At 36.2% G+C, this 19,827-nt stretch overlaps 1 protein-coding gene across 5 annotated transcripts in view; it reads left to right on the top strand.

Moving 5' to 3' along the window:
• Positions 1–19,827, top strand: part of Pex23 (peroxin 23) — a 986,852-nt gene that overhangs the window by 420,992 nt on the left and 546,033 nt on the right. For all 5 annotated transcript variants that reach the window (XM_067142270.2, XM_067142269.2, XM_067142271.2 and 2 more), the window contains one exon: positions 7,818–8,180. In XM_067142270.2, the coding sequence (XP_066998371.2) occupies positions 7,818–8,180 (363 nt within the window). The remainder of the gene's footprint in view (positions 1–7,817; positions 8,181–19,827) is intronic.

Here is a 19,827-nt window from a genome sequence, read left to right as displayed (position 1 = left end):
GCCATCATATCCCCTGAATATCACATCACACAAAATGCAGATTTTTACTTTGTAGTTACAAATTAATTTTCCACGTTTGTTTTTCATTGTTTACATGAATCTACAGCACAAGTAATAAAAGAATGCGTCTACCCTGATGCCCTCAGTAGGCCTTTATGTTAATAATAAGTTATAAGTAACAGACATGAAAGTAGTGAGAATGATTGCTGGTGCAACAGGTATCAATGGCAGGAGGAGATAAAGGTATAAGGTGGCAGGGAGGGATTGTTAGGTATAACTGTAGTAAGACTTGGTCTACTGAAGTTGTGCAATCTAATATCTTGCAACTTTAAAAAAAGATGCAATGAATATGACATGAAAATTAATAATCTATGTAATGCCCATTCGTGCGCTTTTCTAATAATAATAAAATTAGTCTTTTCAAGACTAAAGTGATTGCAGTAGGGAAGACACCTAAAAGATAACTGAATGTCAGGCTGGGAATACAAAACTGGAATAGGTAGATAATTTCAGATAGGTATTTAGGATGTGTATTCTCCCAGGATGACATAATAGTAAGCAACATTGAATATGGGTGCAGTAAACCTAATGCAATGAGCTTGCATATGCAATCTACAGTAATCTGTAAGAAGGCAGTCAGCTCCTGGACAAAACTACTCGTATCTATACACCTGTGCTGTACTACACACACACAGAAAGGACCTACTACTCCTTTTTTGTAAACCATACATGTTCTACCACATAAAATATACAAATTAAGTTGTAATAATGCTAATAATTAATAAACATTGAAGTTACTTTCCCATTAGGTGCTAATACACATAACTCACTGAGGATTCCAATAAATATTGAACATAAATAGAAGGAAAACTGATTTAAAAAGTAGAACATTTCTCAAGGACATAAATTTTATTAGATTCTTTCTTGATCTAGCATTGTATACAACAGTTCCTGAATTTTAACTCTGAAAACCCTTCGACCAAGTTCACCCAGTCTTTCCATGTCGTCATGAAGACACTAAAAATAACATAGATTATGTTTTCTTTTCAGTATCTTTTCTAAATATTTACTTAACACATCACTGTCACTTTCACATTTGTTTCTTTTTTTTTTTTTTTTTGAACTGCTGGCAGAGTTGTTTGTAGAAGCAGAACTCACTGGACTGAAAGTTGAAGTCCCTTCAATAATTACTGAACTGCAGGATTGGATTTAGACCCCTCCAACACAAATTATTTCTGCCTCCTCCTCCTCCTTCTCCTCCATTTCAGCTTGGTGAGAAGGCTCTCCTACACCAGGTGCCACTTCCATAGGTGTGTTTGTTATAGAACTGAAAAAAAATGGACAATATATTAATGCAATTCTTCTAAATTGGAGCTACATAAGGCTCTCCTACACCAGGTGCCACTTCCATAGGTGTGTTTGTTATAGAACTGAAAAAAATGGACAATATATTAATGCAATTCTTCTAAATTGGAGCTACATAAGGCTCTCCTATACCAAGTGCCACTTCCATAGGTGTGTTTGTTATAGAACTGAAAAAAATGAACAATATATTAATGCAATTCTTCTAAATTGGAGCTACATTTTAGTCTGCACACAAGCCTTCTGTTTAAGAAATTATTAGTTTCAGTAATTATTTTAGTATGATGATTGTTAGGTTAGATTATATTATATTTCGTTTAGTAATATCTGATACATTTGTCGTGACCCTAAGGGATGTACAACAGGCTGAGGACTTGGGTTCGGAGTTCTGGGAGCGAATAGTCAGATTGGCAAGTTGAATAATAATTATGTTCTAAAAACCCAGAATATTCACACACAATGATATATACAATAATACATACAACACAAAATCTCTGACACCAATCACCCTTCTTGACTTCAGGTCTCTGTGAAAGTCTTTAAGTCTTGTTCTTAGTACACACAAGAATACTTTTAATACATATATTTACTGTTGAATACTTAACTACGGAGTATAGCTGATTCTTGTACAGCTGATGTCTTCACTCTTCTCTTCTTGTCTTCTCCTCTTCTGCGTAGATATCCCGGGAACTCGTTACTCTTCACGGCGACGTGAATTCTCCCAATTACAATTGAGCTGCTAGTCTATAAGCTGATATTCCAACACCTACTTTGACAATCGGTGTGGAGAATCTTTGTGATTGTTCAGCAACAAATCACACTCAGTTCAAGAACCTGATACCCCTCTATCTTACTATCACTTTACTGCGTACTGTGACTGAATGCTAAGTCTACCAGCACTCCAACAGTTCTCCCTAATTAACTATTCACTCTCCTGCGCGATACTATCGACAGTCGAAGAGCCTCCTCTGAGGGATGAAAGTCAAAAAGCCTCCTTCGAGGGATCACAGTCAGAAAGCCCTGTTGTTTACAAGTTACCCAGTTATATAGTTTCATCTATTCTTTCTCGAATAATCCCACTGATTCCTATACCACCACCACAAGTCACTAGTTCACGTCATGACTGCACTGTTCTCCGATTGGTTCTCTGGCATAGAACCACCCAGTCACGTTGCATTACACACATTGTTCCAGAACACTTTGGAAACTGTTTCTACGACTCTTACACGTGACTCTGTATATTTCCAACCCAAAAGAAGTGCGTATTTTAACTTACACAATGTTTCACAATATTGAGACACAAAGCTCTTGGCTTACGAGCTCCCAAAGCAACATCGAATGTTCTAAGTCCTTCTTTGAAATATTCTGTTATTTCTCTTATTATTATTATTATTATTATTATTATTATTATTATTATTATTATTATTACTGTCATTTATGAATTATGAGTTATGAATATACACAAACTCTCCTATCATTTCCCTTCAAATATACATGCGTTCATATGCCTGCTACTTTTAAATCACAGGCTTTTTACCCTGGAGTTCGCGGATTCGAATCTCATTCGAACCCGTTCGCTCTCTCGTCAATACGCGGAAGGCGCATCGTGAGCCGCCGTTCACGACACATTAATGAACAGATGCGTAGAACTTATGGCCTATGGACTGAATTTTCCCCTCACTCTTTCACAACTAGAAAACTGGTCTGTAGTGTAGGCCTACTTTTAAAAATAAATATTACAGAATTGTACCTTCTTCCAGCAATGAAGGGTTCCAGAAAGTTGAGGGCAGTGAAGTAGACCCATTTTTTGTTTTCTGTACAGAAGAACCCGGGAGGAGAGGGGGAATGTTATCTCTCCAAGTTTGATACCCTGCCCTCAGAATTTGCCATATTTTGGCACAACTTTTTGCTGAAACAATGAATTAGAATATTGTGACAAAGAAAATATACATGTAGTACTTATGGCATACACTTATTTGTCATTAAAACGAACAATGCTGTTCATTTCATTAGGTAGGCCTACGAGATGGAGGTTAGGAAAGCACTGCTATGTTTTCCAAACATTTCTTCAATTAAGTCATAAGAATGATAATTACTACTTCTCCTAGTGTAACTTTCTTTACCAATCTATTCCATATAATATATTTTATTAATAATTAATCTATGATAACACTATTCGTAACATAATCATAATAAATCTAATAATTACTTACCAGTTTTCATCCCAATTCTCGACGCTATAAAATGCCACACAAATTTTACGGTCTCCCTATTACTATTACAGGGAGTCTAGGTTTATACAACCCTTTTTTTTTCATACACTAGGCAAAGTAATGTTTCGATTTCATCAACAGAACACGATGTTACGTCCGCCATTATCAAACGACTCATTATTTATAAATTTCATTTTCCGTATTGACAGATTCAAAGTATAGATAAGAAAAGTGTTTTTCCACCAATCAATACACAATTTATTTTAATTAGATTAAACTAGTACCGGTTTCGGCTCTTTAACGGCCATCATCAGCTAGTACATGATTTGTTTACAGCCATTAGGCAATTCACAAAAAAAAATTTTATACTACATCACGTAATTCACTTGTAAAAAGAGGCAAAGCAACATAGTATAAATATGTATTCGGTCCTATTTATGTAAACATTTCTAACTGACCAGTTATATCAGATTACAATCTCACCCATAGTACTGTTGTTAACCTATGTTAACCCTATCTTACGTTTGAAAAATGTGCACATATAGCACTACATATTAGTACTTTTAATGTAAAGAATTTATTTTAATAAGCTCCCGTATACCAATATTTTAGGTATAAAGAGTTCATTTTAACTAGATCATCCCATGCTTGTACAAGCGGCAAAAATAAACAATATAAACAAGGGATTGAACCCTTTCCCATCAGACTAACTTTAAACATTTCCAACTGGCTTTCATATTAGACCACAACTTTACAAATGATAACAAACCATAGAACTAATGTCAATAAATGTAAACCCCATTTTAATGTATAAAACAAGTACAGAAGGTACCACATACTTGTATTTTAGTATTAAGGATCTATTTTAATAATGTACTATATGCCAGTATTTTAGTCATGAAGAATCTAAATTAACAAGGTTATTCTATGTTTCTTCCATTTGACCGAACCATAAAAAGTGAAATTTCATAACTTATATGTAACTAGACTATTGACATTTCAAAAAAGCAGATATACAGTGACATACCTCAAACACAACGGTATTTTTTGAAGACCCTACAATAGTCTCACTATTATCAATGTGCACAAATGCAAGAATAATTTTATTCTATACTTTGTAATATAAATTGTAATATGACAGCATGTACCAAACAGCATGTGCTTTTGAACTAGAAATGTACACACTTTGCCATTTCAGTAAGCAATTTGCCAGTGTTTTCATCAAAAAGATGGGTTGTATTGAATGTAATAGTTTTGATGCTGTATGTAGGGAGGTATAGGACCTGTATACGCAATAATTTGGACATGGTGAGCCTATAAATCTCACACACATGTTTTCAAACTAAGATGTACCCCACCGGGCGAGTTGGCCGTGTGCGTAGAGGCGTGCGGCTGTGAGCTTGCATCCGGGAGATAGTAGGTTCGAATCCCACTATCGGCAGCCCTGAAGATGGTTTTCCGTGGTTTCCCATTTTCACACCAGGCAAATGCTGGGGCTGTACCTTAATTAAGGCCACGGCCGATTCCTTCCAATTCCTAGGCCTTTCCTATCCCATCGTCGCCATAAGACCTATCTGTGTCGGTGCGACGTAAAGCCCCTAGCAAGAAGAAGATGTACCCACCAACATTCTAAACCCCCCCCCAAAAAAAATATATTTTTGACTCAATTGAATTAACTAAAAGATTAATATTTTACACGTGATGTTTTTGTATATATCTTTTTTTATATGTATGTCAACTGAAGATGATCCCTTAGGGGTCGAAACCGGTCTTGACCTAATTTACCAATTTTGAAGTAAATAAATCTGTGTATTGATAAGGTGGTGACTTTTAAATTATCTTTATACCTCCAAGCATGTCGGTGCAGGCTCCCCAGAATCCAAAGGCCCGCTAACGTCGTACGAGATGACGGTGGATTGGTTACCACCTGGAGTAGTAGCTTTAGCTGAAATTTCCTCCATGCTTTTCACAGTTGAAAGACTGTAGACTGGGGTCGGTGATATTTCGCACCGACCAAAGTACTACCACGGTTGTGAGCCTTGGAGCCCCGAGCACTGATCGGTTCACCAACCGAGTTTCCCACTGGGATTGGTTACCCAACCTTCCACTGGGTTGCTCGGCTTAACGGAGGCAGCTCTTGCAGGTTACGTGCTGGAGTTAGAGTGAAAGAGGCTAGTTGGATTCTCTTGCCGAGTCCAATAGTTTATTGTTGCAGAAGGTCGCAACGATGCATTTCACTCCAATTTACCAGGGCCATAAAGAGCCCTCCTAGGGTGACTCCTAGGATCTTATTATTATTATTATTATTATTATTATTATTATTATTATTATTATTATTATTATTATTATTATTATTATTATTATCATCCTCTATAACAGCTGGTTCTAATGACCCTCATGTCCCTAATCTCTAAATTATGCAACTACAAACCAACATTGTTTGAAATTAGAATCATACTTGCTTAAATTTAATTTGAGTCTTCTTTGGTGAATTCATTTTTTCCAGTATTGCTTGCATGTAATTAGCTTTTCATTAAAGAATTTTCATTTAGGAAGAATTCAGTGAGGAGAATATTGTGCGATTTCTTATTTTTTTACAATTATTGACTGGTTTTATGTTGTTATTATTGGCCAATATTGGCCAGCATTCCACACCTAGTAACCTAGCATCTTCCATTTACACACAGCTAGCCTGAAATTGTTGCATACCATTTGTAGGTTTACTTTCATTAGTCTGTTGGACCATCACTTGACTTGCACTCATCAAGTGATAAATATCATTATCGATCCGTATTGAAGATACTATATGTAGGATGCTTGATAGTTTATTATGTTACCTATTCAATACATTAGAAATTTTAAACATTTAGGAATTTATCTTCATTTCTAAATGAGAGAGTACTGCAATCATCAACCACATTAGTGCCAGACATTTTGTATCCTTGCTCCCCAAACTGCTCCCTTGTAAATATGTATTATAAGCTTGTAATTTCCCAACTGTTCAATAGAATAACGTCAATATTACTGTGTAGTTGCCCTGTCAAACTGTGATCACCAACCAACGGCAGTAATTATTGTTATGAACATTGGTGCCCTTTCTCCCCAAACTGCTTCCATGTAAATATATATATAAGCTTTATAATTTCCTAAGATTTTCTAATAGAGTAGTATCAATGATTCTTCGGACCACCAGTGCCGACTACTGTATCTGTAAATAAGTTAATATAACCCCCTTTTAACTCCATGTATGTATATATATGAATATTGTTTTTCTCAATAAACATTGTTTCTTAATGAATTTTAATAACAGTTACCAACATTTCTGATAATGTAACGTCAATACTTCATACGGACCACTGCTGCTGGACACTGTCAAATACCCTGTGATCTTACCTATTAGTGCAAGTCCCTTATCTTTCCCTTAGACTGCTCCATGTTAATATGGTAAGTCATCCTTAGTAGGACATACCCTAACATTTTGACGCTGTTATCCTTCACAACTGGTAATTTACAGCCAATGGCTGATATATTGGTATCTATATCATCAAAGAACATTGTTTTTCTCTTGACTATCCCTACTGTAATATGTCAATGTTATATCTTAGTATTTACAATTTAATTACAAATCAGGTAGCTGATTTATGCCTTGAGGTAGTACTATGACTGATGATGCCTTCAAAGAAGGGCGAAACATGTCTCATATGGAAATAAAGATAAGTTCCTAAATGTTTAAAATTTCTAATGTATTGAATAGGTGACATAATAAACTATTTAGCATCCTACATATCCGCCCATCATGTAGCATTATAAAAATCAAATAATTACATAATTACATAACTGAGCTCGATAGCTGCTGTCGCTTAAGTGCGGCCAGTATCCAGTATTTAGGAGATAGTGGGTTCGAACCCCAGCCCTGAAGATGGTTTTCCGTGGTTACCTTAATTAAGGCCACAGGTGCTTCCTTCCCACTCCTAGCCCTTTCCTATCCCATCGTCGCCATAAGACCTATCTGTGTCAGTAGGACGTAAAGCAGCTTGCAAAAAAAAATTCTAAGCCACCGCATGGAAGTAATTATTCCAAAGGATTTTTTTAGAAAGACAGTTTTTATGTGGGGTTATGTCATACAAGTTAATTTTATATGTGGTATTATGAGAGGGAAACATGGGATTTTGTTCATTTATTGAAGATTTTTTGCTTTAATTTTGTGTTTGAAAGGTGGCTTCTATGTTTCTATTTCTGCAGGGATGAAGAACAGTATATTTCCGTCCATGACGGCAGCGGGACCATAAATTCTGTTGAAACTATTCAAGAACATACGGAAGAATCTGCTAAATTAAATGCTTTGTTAGCAAGTGGCAAGATCCCAATTGATAGTATGAGGAAACATCCAAAAGTTTGGAGTCCTGTCCGAAGTGCTGGTTCCATGGTAGGGATTGAGGTGCACCCTGAATCAGACCAGAGTGTATTTGATCCTGATTTTTCTGGCGATTTAGGAACGTTTGGAGATGATGATGCAGAAGAAATGTACTGGGCAGAATGTGATAATGTGTGGTTACTGGTAGAAGCAGGAGCCTGCACCGTAGATCCACTGTCTCCACCCAATTGGTGAGTATCCTATTCATATTTGTTGAAACATCAAGTAACGAGTTTGTTGTATTATTGTTTTAAGTACTCAGGAACAAGATGTCCAAAATCTTAGGAAATGGGGAATATTAAAAATTAGGACTCTAACTCAGACTTCTGTGATTCAGTCGTAGTTTACAGTTTCTTTTTTCCAATATCGTAAGTGTGCTTTTCCTGTCTATATCCACACACATACTTCAGGAAAATTCTGAGTGTCTCCTTGTAGTTCTGAACTGATTTTCAGTAAAGCTGGAATGGCTGTATGTTAGGGCCAATTACGATTTCCTTGTTGCATTGTTATTCTTGGACATCCAGCTTGTGTCGAGTGCGTCTACTACATCCCAAGGAGATGTTAAGGATCAAACAAAAAATGGCTAAACAGGCACTAGTGGGAATGGAACCTACAACCTTTTAATTCTGAGGTATGGTGCCCTCAGTTATTCTTGTTCTTTTGGCAGGGATCTGAGCTAAGGTTTGGCATTATGGTGAGTGCAGCTGTAGAATGCGTGCTAATCTCCTGCTGTAGTCCGATTGAAATTCATTGTTTTTTTTTTTTTTTTGCTTATTGCTTTACGTTGCACCGACACAGATAGGTTTTATGGCGATGATATGACAGGAAAGGGCTAGGAATAGGAAGGAAGCAGCTGTGGCCTTATCTAAGGTACAGCCCCAGCATTTGCCTGGTGTGAAAATGGGAAACCACAGAAAACCATCTTCAGGGCTGCCGACAGTGGGATTCGAACCCACTATCTCCCGAAAACTGGATACTGGCCGCACTTAAGCGACTGCAGCTATCCAGCTCGATAATTCATTGTTTAGCTTGCACAACCCCATTGTACTTTGAATAGACTTTCAGCTTATTAGGTTGTATCGGGTACATGTAGTACACGCTGAGGATGACGTAGGACCTTGGGAGGAGCAAGTTAGCCCGACCCCGGCCACGGGTGATGTCGCCCGCCATGCCGCAACCACTGTGTCTTCACCCTGTCCTCTCGCTGGAGGCCTTCTGGTGGTGTGAGAAGAACTAGAAGGCGAACCCAGATCATTTAAAATCGAGAGCAATCCAGGGGCTTCATTTCTTGTTCAAGTTCAGTCCGAGTTGAGAAGTTGCTACAAAAGTAAAGTGAGCGTTCATTCTGTTCTGTCACCGAGGAATTGAGTCTCCCAAGCTCTGAACTAGGTGGCTGTGACTTAGAATATATGTGACAGTAGTGGAAGAGTGACTGAGTAGCGAGAGCAGAGAGAGCGTGAACTGTGTAGTGTAAGGTGTGGTCCTGGTGTTTGTGCAGCGTGTAAACAATTAGTAACAGTTCATAAATCTTAGGCTTAGAATTTAATGCTACCAGCGCTGTGTGTTTATTTACCACCCCCGCTACATTAAAATATGATAAATACAGAACAAAAATGGCCAACCAGACACCAGTGGGCATTGAACCCACAACATTCCGATTTCGCATCTGTGGCCTCACCCATTCTTGTTCTGTTGGCAAGAGATCTGAACTACAGGTCTTGCTGTCTGTGTTTGCACCGGCCTTTTGGTTCCCATCAGTGTCCAGTTGGTCATTTTGTATTGAACTTGAAAGCTCTACGTTATGTACTCAACACAACCTAATAAGTTGAAAGTCTGTTTCAAGTATGATGCTGTTGTGAAAGCGAAGTATTCAATTCCGATCAGCCGATGTGTTTGATCTGTTCAGATGTGCCATATTACTCAAATCATACACTGTGTAATGTTTGACCTCCTCCAAGTTGCTCTAAGAATCTTGCTCATGTATCATCATCAATATGGGTTCTACAAGCCATAGTGTATACCAGTTTCACTTCAAGAACAGATTACTCTGTCTGAGTAATAGTGCTTTACCCACTATCTCCCCTTATGCAGACAAGTTGGGAACATAATACTAATCAAAAGTCAGTATAAAGTGGTGTAGTTTTCCATTGCATTGTATTTCAATTTATTTATTTTTCTGAAGGATGTAGTCATGAATAGTTAAGCAGTGAAATAACTAATGTTGTTTTATGCCTCAATAATTCTTAATAGTCTTCAGGCTCCTAATCAAAAAGCCAAACTCCTTCACACTACACACCTTATGACCTGTGGTTGTGTTATAAATCTCTTCCTTCCGTATAGGCAGGACTAGGTAGGTAGTGGTCAGTAGGACAGACCACACAAAATTCTGTTTTATTTACTGGACCAAAGTGCAACATATTTAGATCATACAGCTTTATTAAGAACTTTATTTAATTTAATGAAATTTGTCAGTTGTATCAGACAACTTTTCCATAGTCTTCACTAGGCTACTGAAATCCTTCACCTCAAACCAGTCTTAAATTCATGGCAGATCAGAGGGCCAGACACTTCTGGGCCAGCAGCTTTGTATAATTACCACAGGACAAGGAGGTAGTATTCTGACACATTAGAACATCAGCCTCATCCTGTTTCTCACTCTCTTTTCACTTGCATTTAACTTTTTCTTTATCCTACACTTTTCATATCAAAAATGGCCCCCCTCTATGAGTTAGGATATCTATTCCTCCTTGATGGAACCAGGAAGTAGAATAAGCTTGTCAGGGGCAAAGTAGGAGTAGATGGAACTGTGACTGGTGAGGAGAGAGCAATTTATGATGATATGAAGATAGTCTTGTTTGCCCTTGATTCTCCTTCTCTGTCTTCACTGGCAGGTTCAATCCTGGCTCAGTCCGGTCATCTTTGTGTCGGTAGACTTGCTGGCTCTTAAAAAGACTCCTGCGGAACTAAATTCTGGTACCTCGACATCTCTGAAAACTGTAAAAGTAGTTGGTGGAACGTAAAGCTATTATTATTATTATTATTATTATTATTATTATTATTATTATTATTATTATTATTATTATTATTATTATTATTATTGTAATTGTGTTTCTGTCCTGCTTTCCCGCTTCTTATTCTTAATGTTTATTCATACACTTGTTTATTCTCTTTCCGTTATATATATTTTACTCTTGGAAATGTTGAGGCGGCTGTAATCTGGTCTAGGGTTCTGCCTTGGCCTTCTGAAATGTACTTACCGCTCGGGGACTCTCACCTGCTTGGGATGTGATCAGTTTGGGATTCTTCTAAATTGGTACATAAGAGAATTAAATACTATGGGTACTATTGATATTAAATTAGAGTGGGCCAGATTACATTTTAACTAATTAAATTTATTGTAATCGTGAAATTAATTAAATTCCAAAAAGTTGTCGTGGACACCAAAATCATTAAATTTACTCAAATTGTAGAACAACCACCAATAGTTAGGTTACACTATAAGCAACAATTCTCCATAAATATCTCAACTAAATACTCTTACCAGATCACTATCAAATAAAATTATTAACTAATTTGAAATTGATTGCTGGCACACAAGGTGTGCAATATTGATTAAATAATGGACATAACCTTAGTAATTGTAGCCGCAATCGAGATAATTATGCCTACACATACACACATACATACATTATCATTATAGACTTTTATGCCTTTCAGCGTTCAGTCTGCAAGCCTCTGTGAATTTACTAGACATCGTCACAATCCTCTATTTGAATCCTCTATTTGAATCCTCTATTTGAAACTAGTGTTGTGTCCTCATTTAGTTCTATACCTCTTATCTTTAAATCATTAGAAACTGAATCTAACCATCATCGTCTTGGTCTACCTCTACTTCTCTTACCCTCCATAACAGAGTCAATTATTCTCCTACATATACTAATAATAAAAATAGATTAATAATAATAAGAAGAATATAATAATGTTGATACAAATGAACGCAGAAATAATAATACTATTGACACTTAATACTAGAACCACCGGAATATATTATATACCTGGCGCCACTGATGCGGTCATTTTGACCGCTATTCAAATTATTACACTTCGTTTTCGATACGCACGGTTACTCATTATTATCATTTTGCCTCTGTTTCTGTACATTGCTTTATGAGTTTCAATATTTTTTTTAATCAACAAAATGACGCCACGCACTCGTTACACTGTTGTCAGATACATACCGGTATGAATACGGAGTAAGTCCTGGATTTTCTTTCAAGGGGTATGGCGAGCAATCCAACCAGGTGTCATCTTCCCAGTCTGCTACAGTCCACTCCCTGAAGCCATCAGTACCTGAGGGTGCATTATCTGGCCTTGGTTGTCGTGTCCCTATGATACCATGGTTTACGGGTTAGTGTCAGTACTCAGCCTATGCGAGGCATCATTGTAACCAAGGAATTTCACCAAATTTGTTAAGCTGATAAACTTATTTTCAGCCTGAACAATTCGGTTTTGAGCGTGATCTGAATCGCTGCTTTCCGAGTTATCACTTGACTGGTAGTAATCTTTATATGCATTTTTCTTTTTAGGTCCTTTATGTGCCTTTGCTGGCGAAATATAGTGTTCACAGTGCACTATGTCTTCTGGTATGGGCTAGAATAAATTTGTTATTTTCATAGACCTAACTCCTGCCTGCTGTCATTTCTTGATGGATACAGTACTTTTGCATCCATGTCTTGGCACAGGCCAGAGTAAAGTGTAGCTTCCACCTAAGTGCCAGTCAACATCCATGGCTGTGACAATATGGAAGTTGCTGGGGTATGGATAGTGCTGAGTAATGACGTTCAGAGCATGACTAGTGCATCTGAATGTTATGAAAGGAGCTGCTCATAGGGTCAGTCGTGCTGCAATAGTACTTTCTGACCCAGTGAGGAAAGCAATGGCAAACTACCTCACTCCTCATCTTGCCTAGTACGCCTCATTTTGGCGCTGCCATTGGTTTTTGGGGTTTCCTTATAACCGCATAACCTTTGGTGGTGCTATTTGAGGATCCAACCAGCCTCTGGGCTGATGACTTAACAGACAGACATCTCAATCTCGTCCTTGGCTTTGACAATACGAAAGTGACCGAGGTATGTGTGATTGCTAGTAATACCATTCCTTATGCAGCCTTATGAATGGTGTGAAAATGTCACTCATAGGGTCGGTTGGTGCATGCATTCCAGTGGGCTTGGCAGACTGATATGCAATAGCAACTTCTGGATCGGTGAGGACAGCTATGGGAAACTACCTCACTCTTCATTTCCCTAGTATGCCTCTTGAGTGACGCCAAGGCTATCTATGACAGCTTTTGGTGGAAATGTGGAGGATCAAACCAGCCTTCGGGCTGAATACTCAACATACATACAATACAGGTCCTTTATATCTGGACCACATTCTGCATCAGACATATATCTTCAGGGATGTCATTCAATAGACTCAGCAACTGATGGTTTACGAGATATGTTTACTGTACTGTGACAAGCGGACGAATGGTAACACTACCGGAGATGCAGCGGAAATAATGCTCGTACAATTAGTAATATATCCAAGTTCCATTGTTGTGTTTTTGAACATTCCGTTGTTGATAGGATGATCATTAGTAGATGGTTATATCTCAATGAGAGATGTGTGTTGTAATACATTTTATTATGATAATTAATACAGCGGTCAAAATGACCGCTCCAGCGGTAGTGGGTATACCTGTTACTTACGTCCCATCCATTGATGCAAAATTAATTGTATTTAATATGGATTTTCCTGGCCACAAATCAGGAAAAGTCACTGCAGCTCAATATCCTACAATAAAAACTGTAGTCAAAATTGAGTTTGGAAAAAAGTGTTGCGGTCATTTTGACCGCTCCATTGGTTCTAGTGTTAATATGAAAAATGAAATCGTAAAATGACACAGAAGCAGTAGTTACACATCAAAACTTGGAAACGTGACGGAAAACTTCTAAATACGAAAAATCAAATCATACGCTTAGGGACTTATAGGCCTAATAATAACTAAGAAAGGATTGTGGAAGATGCAGGAGTCCTGTGAGGTCCATGGGAAGGTATGGCATTATGGGGGGGAAAAGGTTCACAAGAAACACCCTCTAGCTCAACTATATTAAAATTAACAAAGAAGGTTTACAAGAAGCAAGTTAAATTACATAGCAACTGATGCTTGACTCAACGACAGATACAGGTTGACTGACCAAAACGAAAACGCAATCAGGATAAATAAATTCTTTAGTAAAACACGAGTTAAACGTATGCAGAATTACACATGGGTTGTCAATTAAAAATGCAAGTAAAAGGTTTGAAGTTACAACCTACGGGAATCTAGGTCAAAAATGAACATGTTAAAATAAACTTAAAAAAATTACATTAAGCAAGAAAATACCGGAATGCAAAAGGAGTTAAATTAAATCAAACAAAATTGGAAAACATTGAGAATAACATAAAAAAAAAGCACTTGCCGCGGAAAACTGGAGTTCCCAAGGGGAACTCCTCGAGCGCAACGCAACCGCACTCGAGGACAGTCAGATGGAATAGATGCAGCCTAATCGCCTCCCGCACGTGAAGCAGCCTAACGCTGGAAATTGACAAATCACAATCCACCAATGGGAAACAAATTCCACTAGATTCCCTATCTTTTCGCCAATAGGAAATCTCGTTGCTTTAGTGAATGAAATTGCATGACCATATATGGTCATATTAAGATAGTTAGCAACTTCTCGACATTTCCTATTGCAACACCTATTTCAACAGCAATAACCGCACGTGTGGTATAGGATGTTTCACAACTGAAGCACCTTTACATTTTCATCAGATTACAATTTTGACATACAGAATTACAAAAATTAATTTTCAAATAATTCTTCAAGAAATTCAAGTTAAAATGTCTCAAGTCTCTTCTTCATGCTTGCTGACATTAATTTAAACCATCAATTACATAAAATTTACATACAAAAAAAATCACTTCAAGACAATTCTCGCATCTTGCAATGTTCATTTACAGTTTCATATATCTTGATTTCAAAATATTACAAACATATTTAAATTAATATTTCTTGCAGTTACATAAAAAATATTCCAGCAGAGTCCAGAGTTCTTATTTCTTCATTTCTCACAATACAAAATATTACAAACAAAAATGAAATCCTGCTGTCCTTTCTTGATGACAAAAATGAAATCCTGCTGTCCTTTCTTGATGACAAAAATGCAATTCTGCTGTTCTTCCTTAATGACAAAAATGCAATTCTGCTGTTCTTTCTTGATGACACACCTATCACAGTTATGTTTCATATTTTAAATGTCAAATACAGTAATTGTTACATAAGGTAAATCTGAGCAGTGTTAATGTTATCTTTAATTTGATAGGAAGTTATCAAAATAAAAATAATAAAAATAAAAGTTACACTGAATTTTTTGAATTGACACTGCTACAATAAATGACAAGAGTTTCCTGAGAACACACCTCAGTTTGGAAGTTTACTGCTCCCTGTTATATTACCGTTATCTAAATTATCATAAAAATACATATGGCCTCAACTGGCCTTTCATGACCTAGTATTGGATGGATACTCAAATAAAATTACATCAACTTATTACAATACATAATCGACTTGAGTTGGATATGAACTGAATACGAACTAACATAGCCTGTATGATTTGTATATAAGCAAATTGTAAGCACTTATGAGCACTTTTGATCACTGTGTTGTATACATGGATTCTGTGGGTCAATTTACTATTAATTATTCCTTTAGATCAGCTGAACAACCTGCCTAAGATTTTACACACTCAAGTTTGACCCGATCGGGTCTGCATGATTCGCACATATTTTACCCCAGTTACTAAGGAAATGCCTTTAAGTCTAAGGTTTTACATTTGCAGTCTTATCTATTTACACTTTACAAAGGTCTGTTCAGTGATTTAATTGCAGTCAAAACTGGTTAGGTCATTTTTGTGGGGACCAAAAAAAAAATCCTAAAGAGGGAACGTGCTAAAAATTGGAAAACAATTACACTGTTTAATTTAAGGTTAGGTTTGAAAGTAAAAATAATTATGATGAGAACAAAAAAAAAAACAAGTCTTTACAATTATAATTAATGAAATAGATAATGAAATAATACATTTTAAGACATTTTAAGAACACCAACAAAGCAAAACATCAAGGAAAAATGTTTTTAGAGACGCGAACTATGCACGTCGCTTACAATTATGTTTAAAGTTATCGTAGGAATGTCCAACATCTGGGTTATTCGCACACGTTTCATGTGTGGATTAGCATCCGCATTCTCAATAATAATTTTTCATTATTTGTAAATTGTCTGGCTTTCTTCTTCTCCATAACTGAATGTCCTGCAAACCACTGTGCGTAAGAACATTAGGCATAATTTACGTACGTTGTTACACATTCAACCTCTCTCTCTAGTAATCAGCTGTGAGGCTGGTTGGCAGCAGCTCTCCATTTTTCACGTTTCAGTTCGTAGTAGGAGTCAAATCTCATGTCATCTAATATTTGTGTGATGTACTCTAATCTGTATTGTTATCTATTATTCTTTTCCTCTAACGAACCGTCTATTATTTTCTTCAATAACCCATCATGTCTAAGTATATGCCCTATTAGATGAACCTGCTATCTTTTTATTTGTCATAAAACACCACTTCATTCGTGTAGGTCGACACGCTAGCGCCATGAAATTAAGTTCTCTACCAAATCCTTACCCAAGCCAGTCATCGCTGGTGCATCGTGCGCGCAACATGACCAGGAACGTAATTTAAATTTCTTATGTTGGGAATATTACGAATCATTAACCTCATTTTTGGTCCGTATTGACGACAATGATTACATACAATTTACAAAATATTTGTTTAATGTTAACCTAGTCAATACTTACAATACCACATTTTGTGGTTAAATAATTATAAAAAATAGAAAGATCGTGAATATGTTTCGCCCTTCTTAATGGGCATCATCAGCACAATGGATAACCTTAAAACAAATAATTACAATTAAGACTGTTTACAATTATTGGTTATATAAAATTGGAATGAGACGTTGTGATGTTAAAAGTTATTTTCAATATCATGATTAAAAAGTTTGACGTGAATGTTACAAACACAAGTTAAAACTATTGTATGAATTTTACACTATTGTCTAAAAAATATATATTTATATTGGTGAGAAGTTTTTTAATCGGCATTCGTCTGGAATTGAAATGGATCCTCTTCTTTTAACATTTTGGTGATCTAATAACTCCTTTGAATATCAAATTCATGGAAAGCCTACACACTCGTCAATCACAATAAATAATTCTTCATTACATCCTGGATCGCAAAAACAGGCATCTTTTTACAGCCTAATATATCAAGCCTTAAGAATCCCCTTATCTCCCGTAAATTTGAGAACTGAATTAAATTACATAAGAAATCTTGCAGTAACCAATGGATACAAAATTGAAATGATAAACCGTCTGATATATAAAATAAAAAACAAGCTATCCACTAACCTCAAACCAGATAGGCCCAACACAAATAAACATGCCATTTTCACATATAATAGCTCAACTATTCACCAAATTACAAATACCTTCAACAAGTATAATATAAACATAGCTTACAGAACAACCAATACTACACAGAACATATTTTTAATTATAATAAAATAAATAATAATAATAACAGCAAATATTTAAGTTCAGGAGTATACAGGTTGACATGTTTGCAGTGTGGTTATTCATACGTTGGCCAGACTGGGCGAAATTTTATTACAAGATATATGGAACATTTCAATGCCGTCAAACATAACAAATATTCCGCTATGAGTACACACATGAAGGAAACAGGCCACCATTTTACCTCAATAGAAAAAGATCTGACAATAATAAGGAATACTAACAAGGGAAAACTACTAAATGAATTAGAAAATATTTATATTTATCCGGATAAAACATTTAATAAAGACCGCAACCTTAATGACGACATGGAGATTAAGAGTTCTTAATACACATTAATACCTAAGTTTGAAAACAGTTATCCCAAATCAAAAGAAAATTCTGCATATATTAAAAGTTGCCAATTCAACAACTCCATCTACCCCCCCTGAATACTAAACCTACAATTCCCCCTCCGAATAATCCCCCTCCCGTACCAATACCAGTACGTATTACTCCGCCCAATTCTTCCCTCCCTCAACCCATCCCCCTCCCTCCGCCACACACATACAGTACACGTAGCAGGAACGCCAGTCAGACTAACGCTAATAACAGAACAAGATAGACACACTGCGGCATTCGAGTACGTATCCATTTTTACGTAACCCATAACACTATATAATCACATCAATTATTTATACATACACATTAAATGCGTTTTTATATTTCTTTGCAGTTTATCAACATTCCAACCATTGAGATTTACACAAGAAATGGGAAGACTACTGTTATAGTGATAAATATTCCAACTAGTACATCAAAACATTTTCAACGTATATTCCATTTTAACGTATTCTCACCTGAATGTGTTTTAACCAATTTAACTCAAGAAGAAACACCAAATGTTCATTCCTGATCTAATTTTCTACAATAGGAACATATGTTTTATACATATTTTATTCTTCAAATCTACTTGGTGGTTAACATGACAATAATATTGACTTTCACCAAAAGTTAAAAGAAGAGGATCCATTTCAATTCCAGACGAATGCCGATGAAAAAACTTCTCACCAATATAAATATATGTTTTTTAGACAATATTGTAAAATTGTACTACAATAGTTTTAACTTGTGTTTGTACGTCAAACTTTTTAATCATGATATTGAAAATAACTTTTAACATCACAACGTCTCATTCCAATTTTATATGACCGAGAATTGTAAACAGTCTTAATTGTAATTATTTGTTTTAAGGTTATCAATTGTGCTGATGATGCCCATTAAGAAGGGCGAAACATATTCACGATCTTTCAATTTTTTAATAATTATTTAACCACATAATGTGGTATTGTAAGTATTGACTAGGTTAACATTAAACAAATATTTTGTAAATTGTATGTAATATTACGAATGTACTAAAAAGTGACACAAATGTGCTATCCAGGTTTCTTTTGCATGTATTTAATAGGACAAAAATGAAACACCAACACGTTAGCTGTATACGTACACACAGTAGGCCTAACGTACTGTAACCTCCTAATAAGGAAGGTTACAAGTAATAGTTTATAATAACAATAATAATGATATCTGCTACCACTGTGCAAACACATCATTACACAGAAACACATTTTGACGCAAGGAGGAATGATAATATATTGCACGAAATTAAAATCTAACAAACAGGTTAACAAACATGATGGCTAAGAAAGGATAGTGTGGAAGGTAGCTGGGAACCATATCCAGGCGGTGGAAGGTATTGGCATTGCTGAAGAACAAAGTCAGTGATGATTCAAAATTAATATAGTTTACTTAAAATTAAATTGAAATGAAAGCTCAAATGATCCACAAAATTACACCTTTTAAAATCGGAAATAAACAATAATTACAATGATTACCCAGAAGGTTCCAATTCAGTGATTCTACTTTATACAACTTTAGGTCGAAACATTTCGCACAAGGCGTAACGTAGAACTGTCAGAAGGAATAAAATTTAGGTGACATAATACCGTTAGAAGGCTATTCATAGAAAATAAGGAAAAGTGTAGCGCACCTTTAGCAGGCAGCCTCCTCAGAAACACTTCCGAGGGGGTGCCTGTACTAAAAGCGATTACTTCCAGGATGACGCAGAACTGAGAGACAGCCCCAAGGGGAA

This window comes from Anabrus simplex, chromosome 2, assembly GCF_040414725.1.
Source record: "Anabrus simplex isolate iqAnaSimp1 chromosome 2, ASM4041472v1, whole genome shotgun sequence".
NCBI classification, from domain to species: domain Eukaryota; kingdom Metazoa; phylum Arthropoda; class Insecta; order Orthoptera; family Tettigoniidae; genus Anabrus; species Anabrus simplex.
Note: the sequence above shows the minus strand (reverse complement) of the source record. Positions and strands in the feature narration are given on the sequence as shown.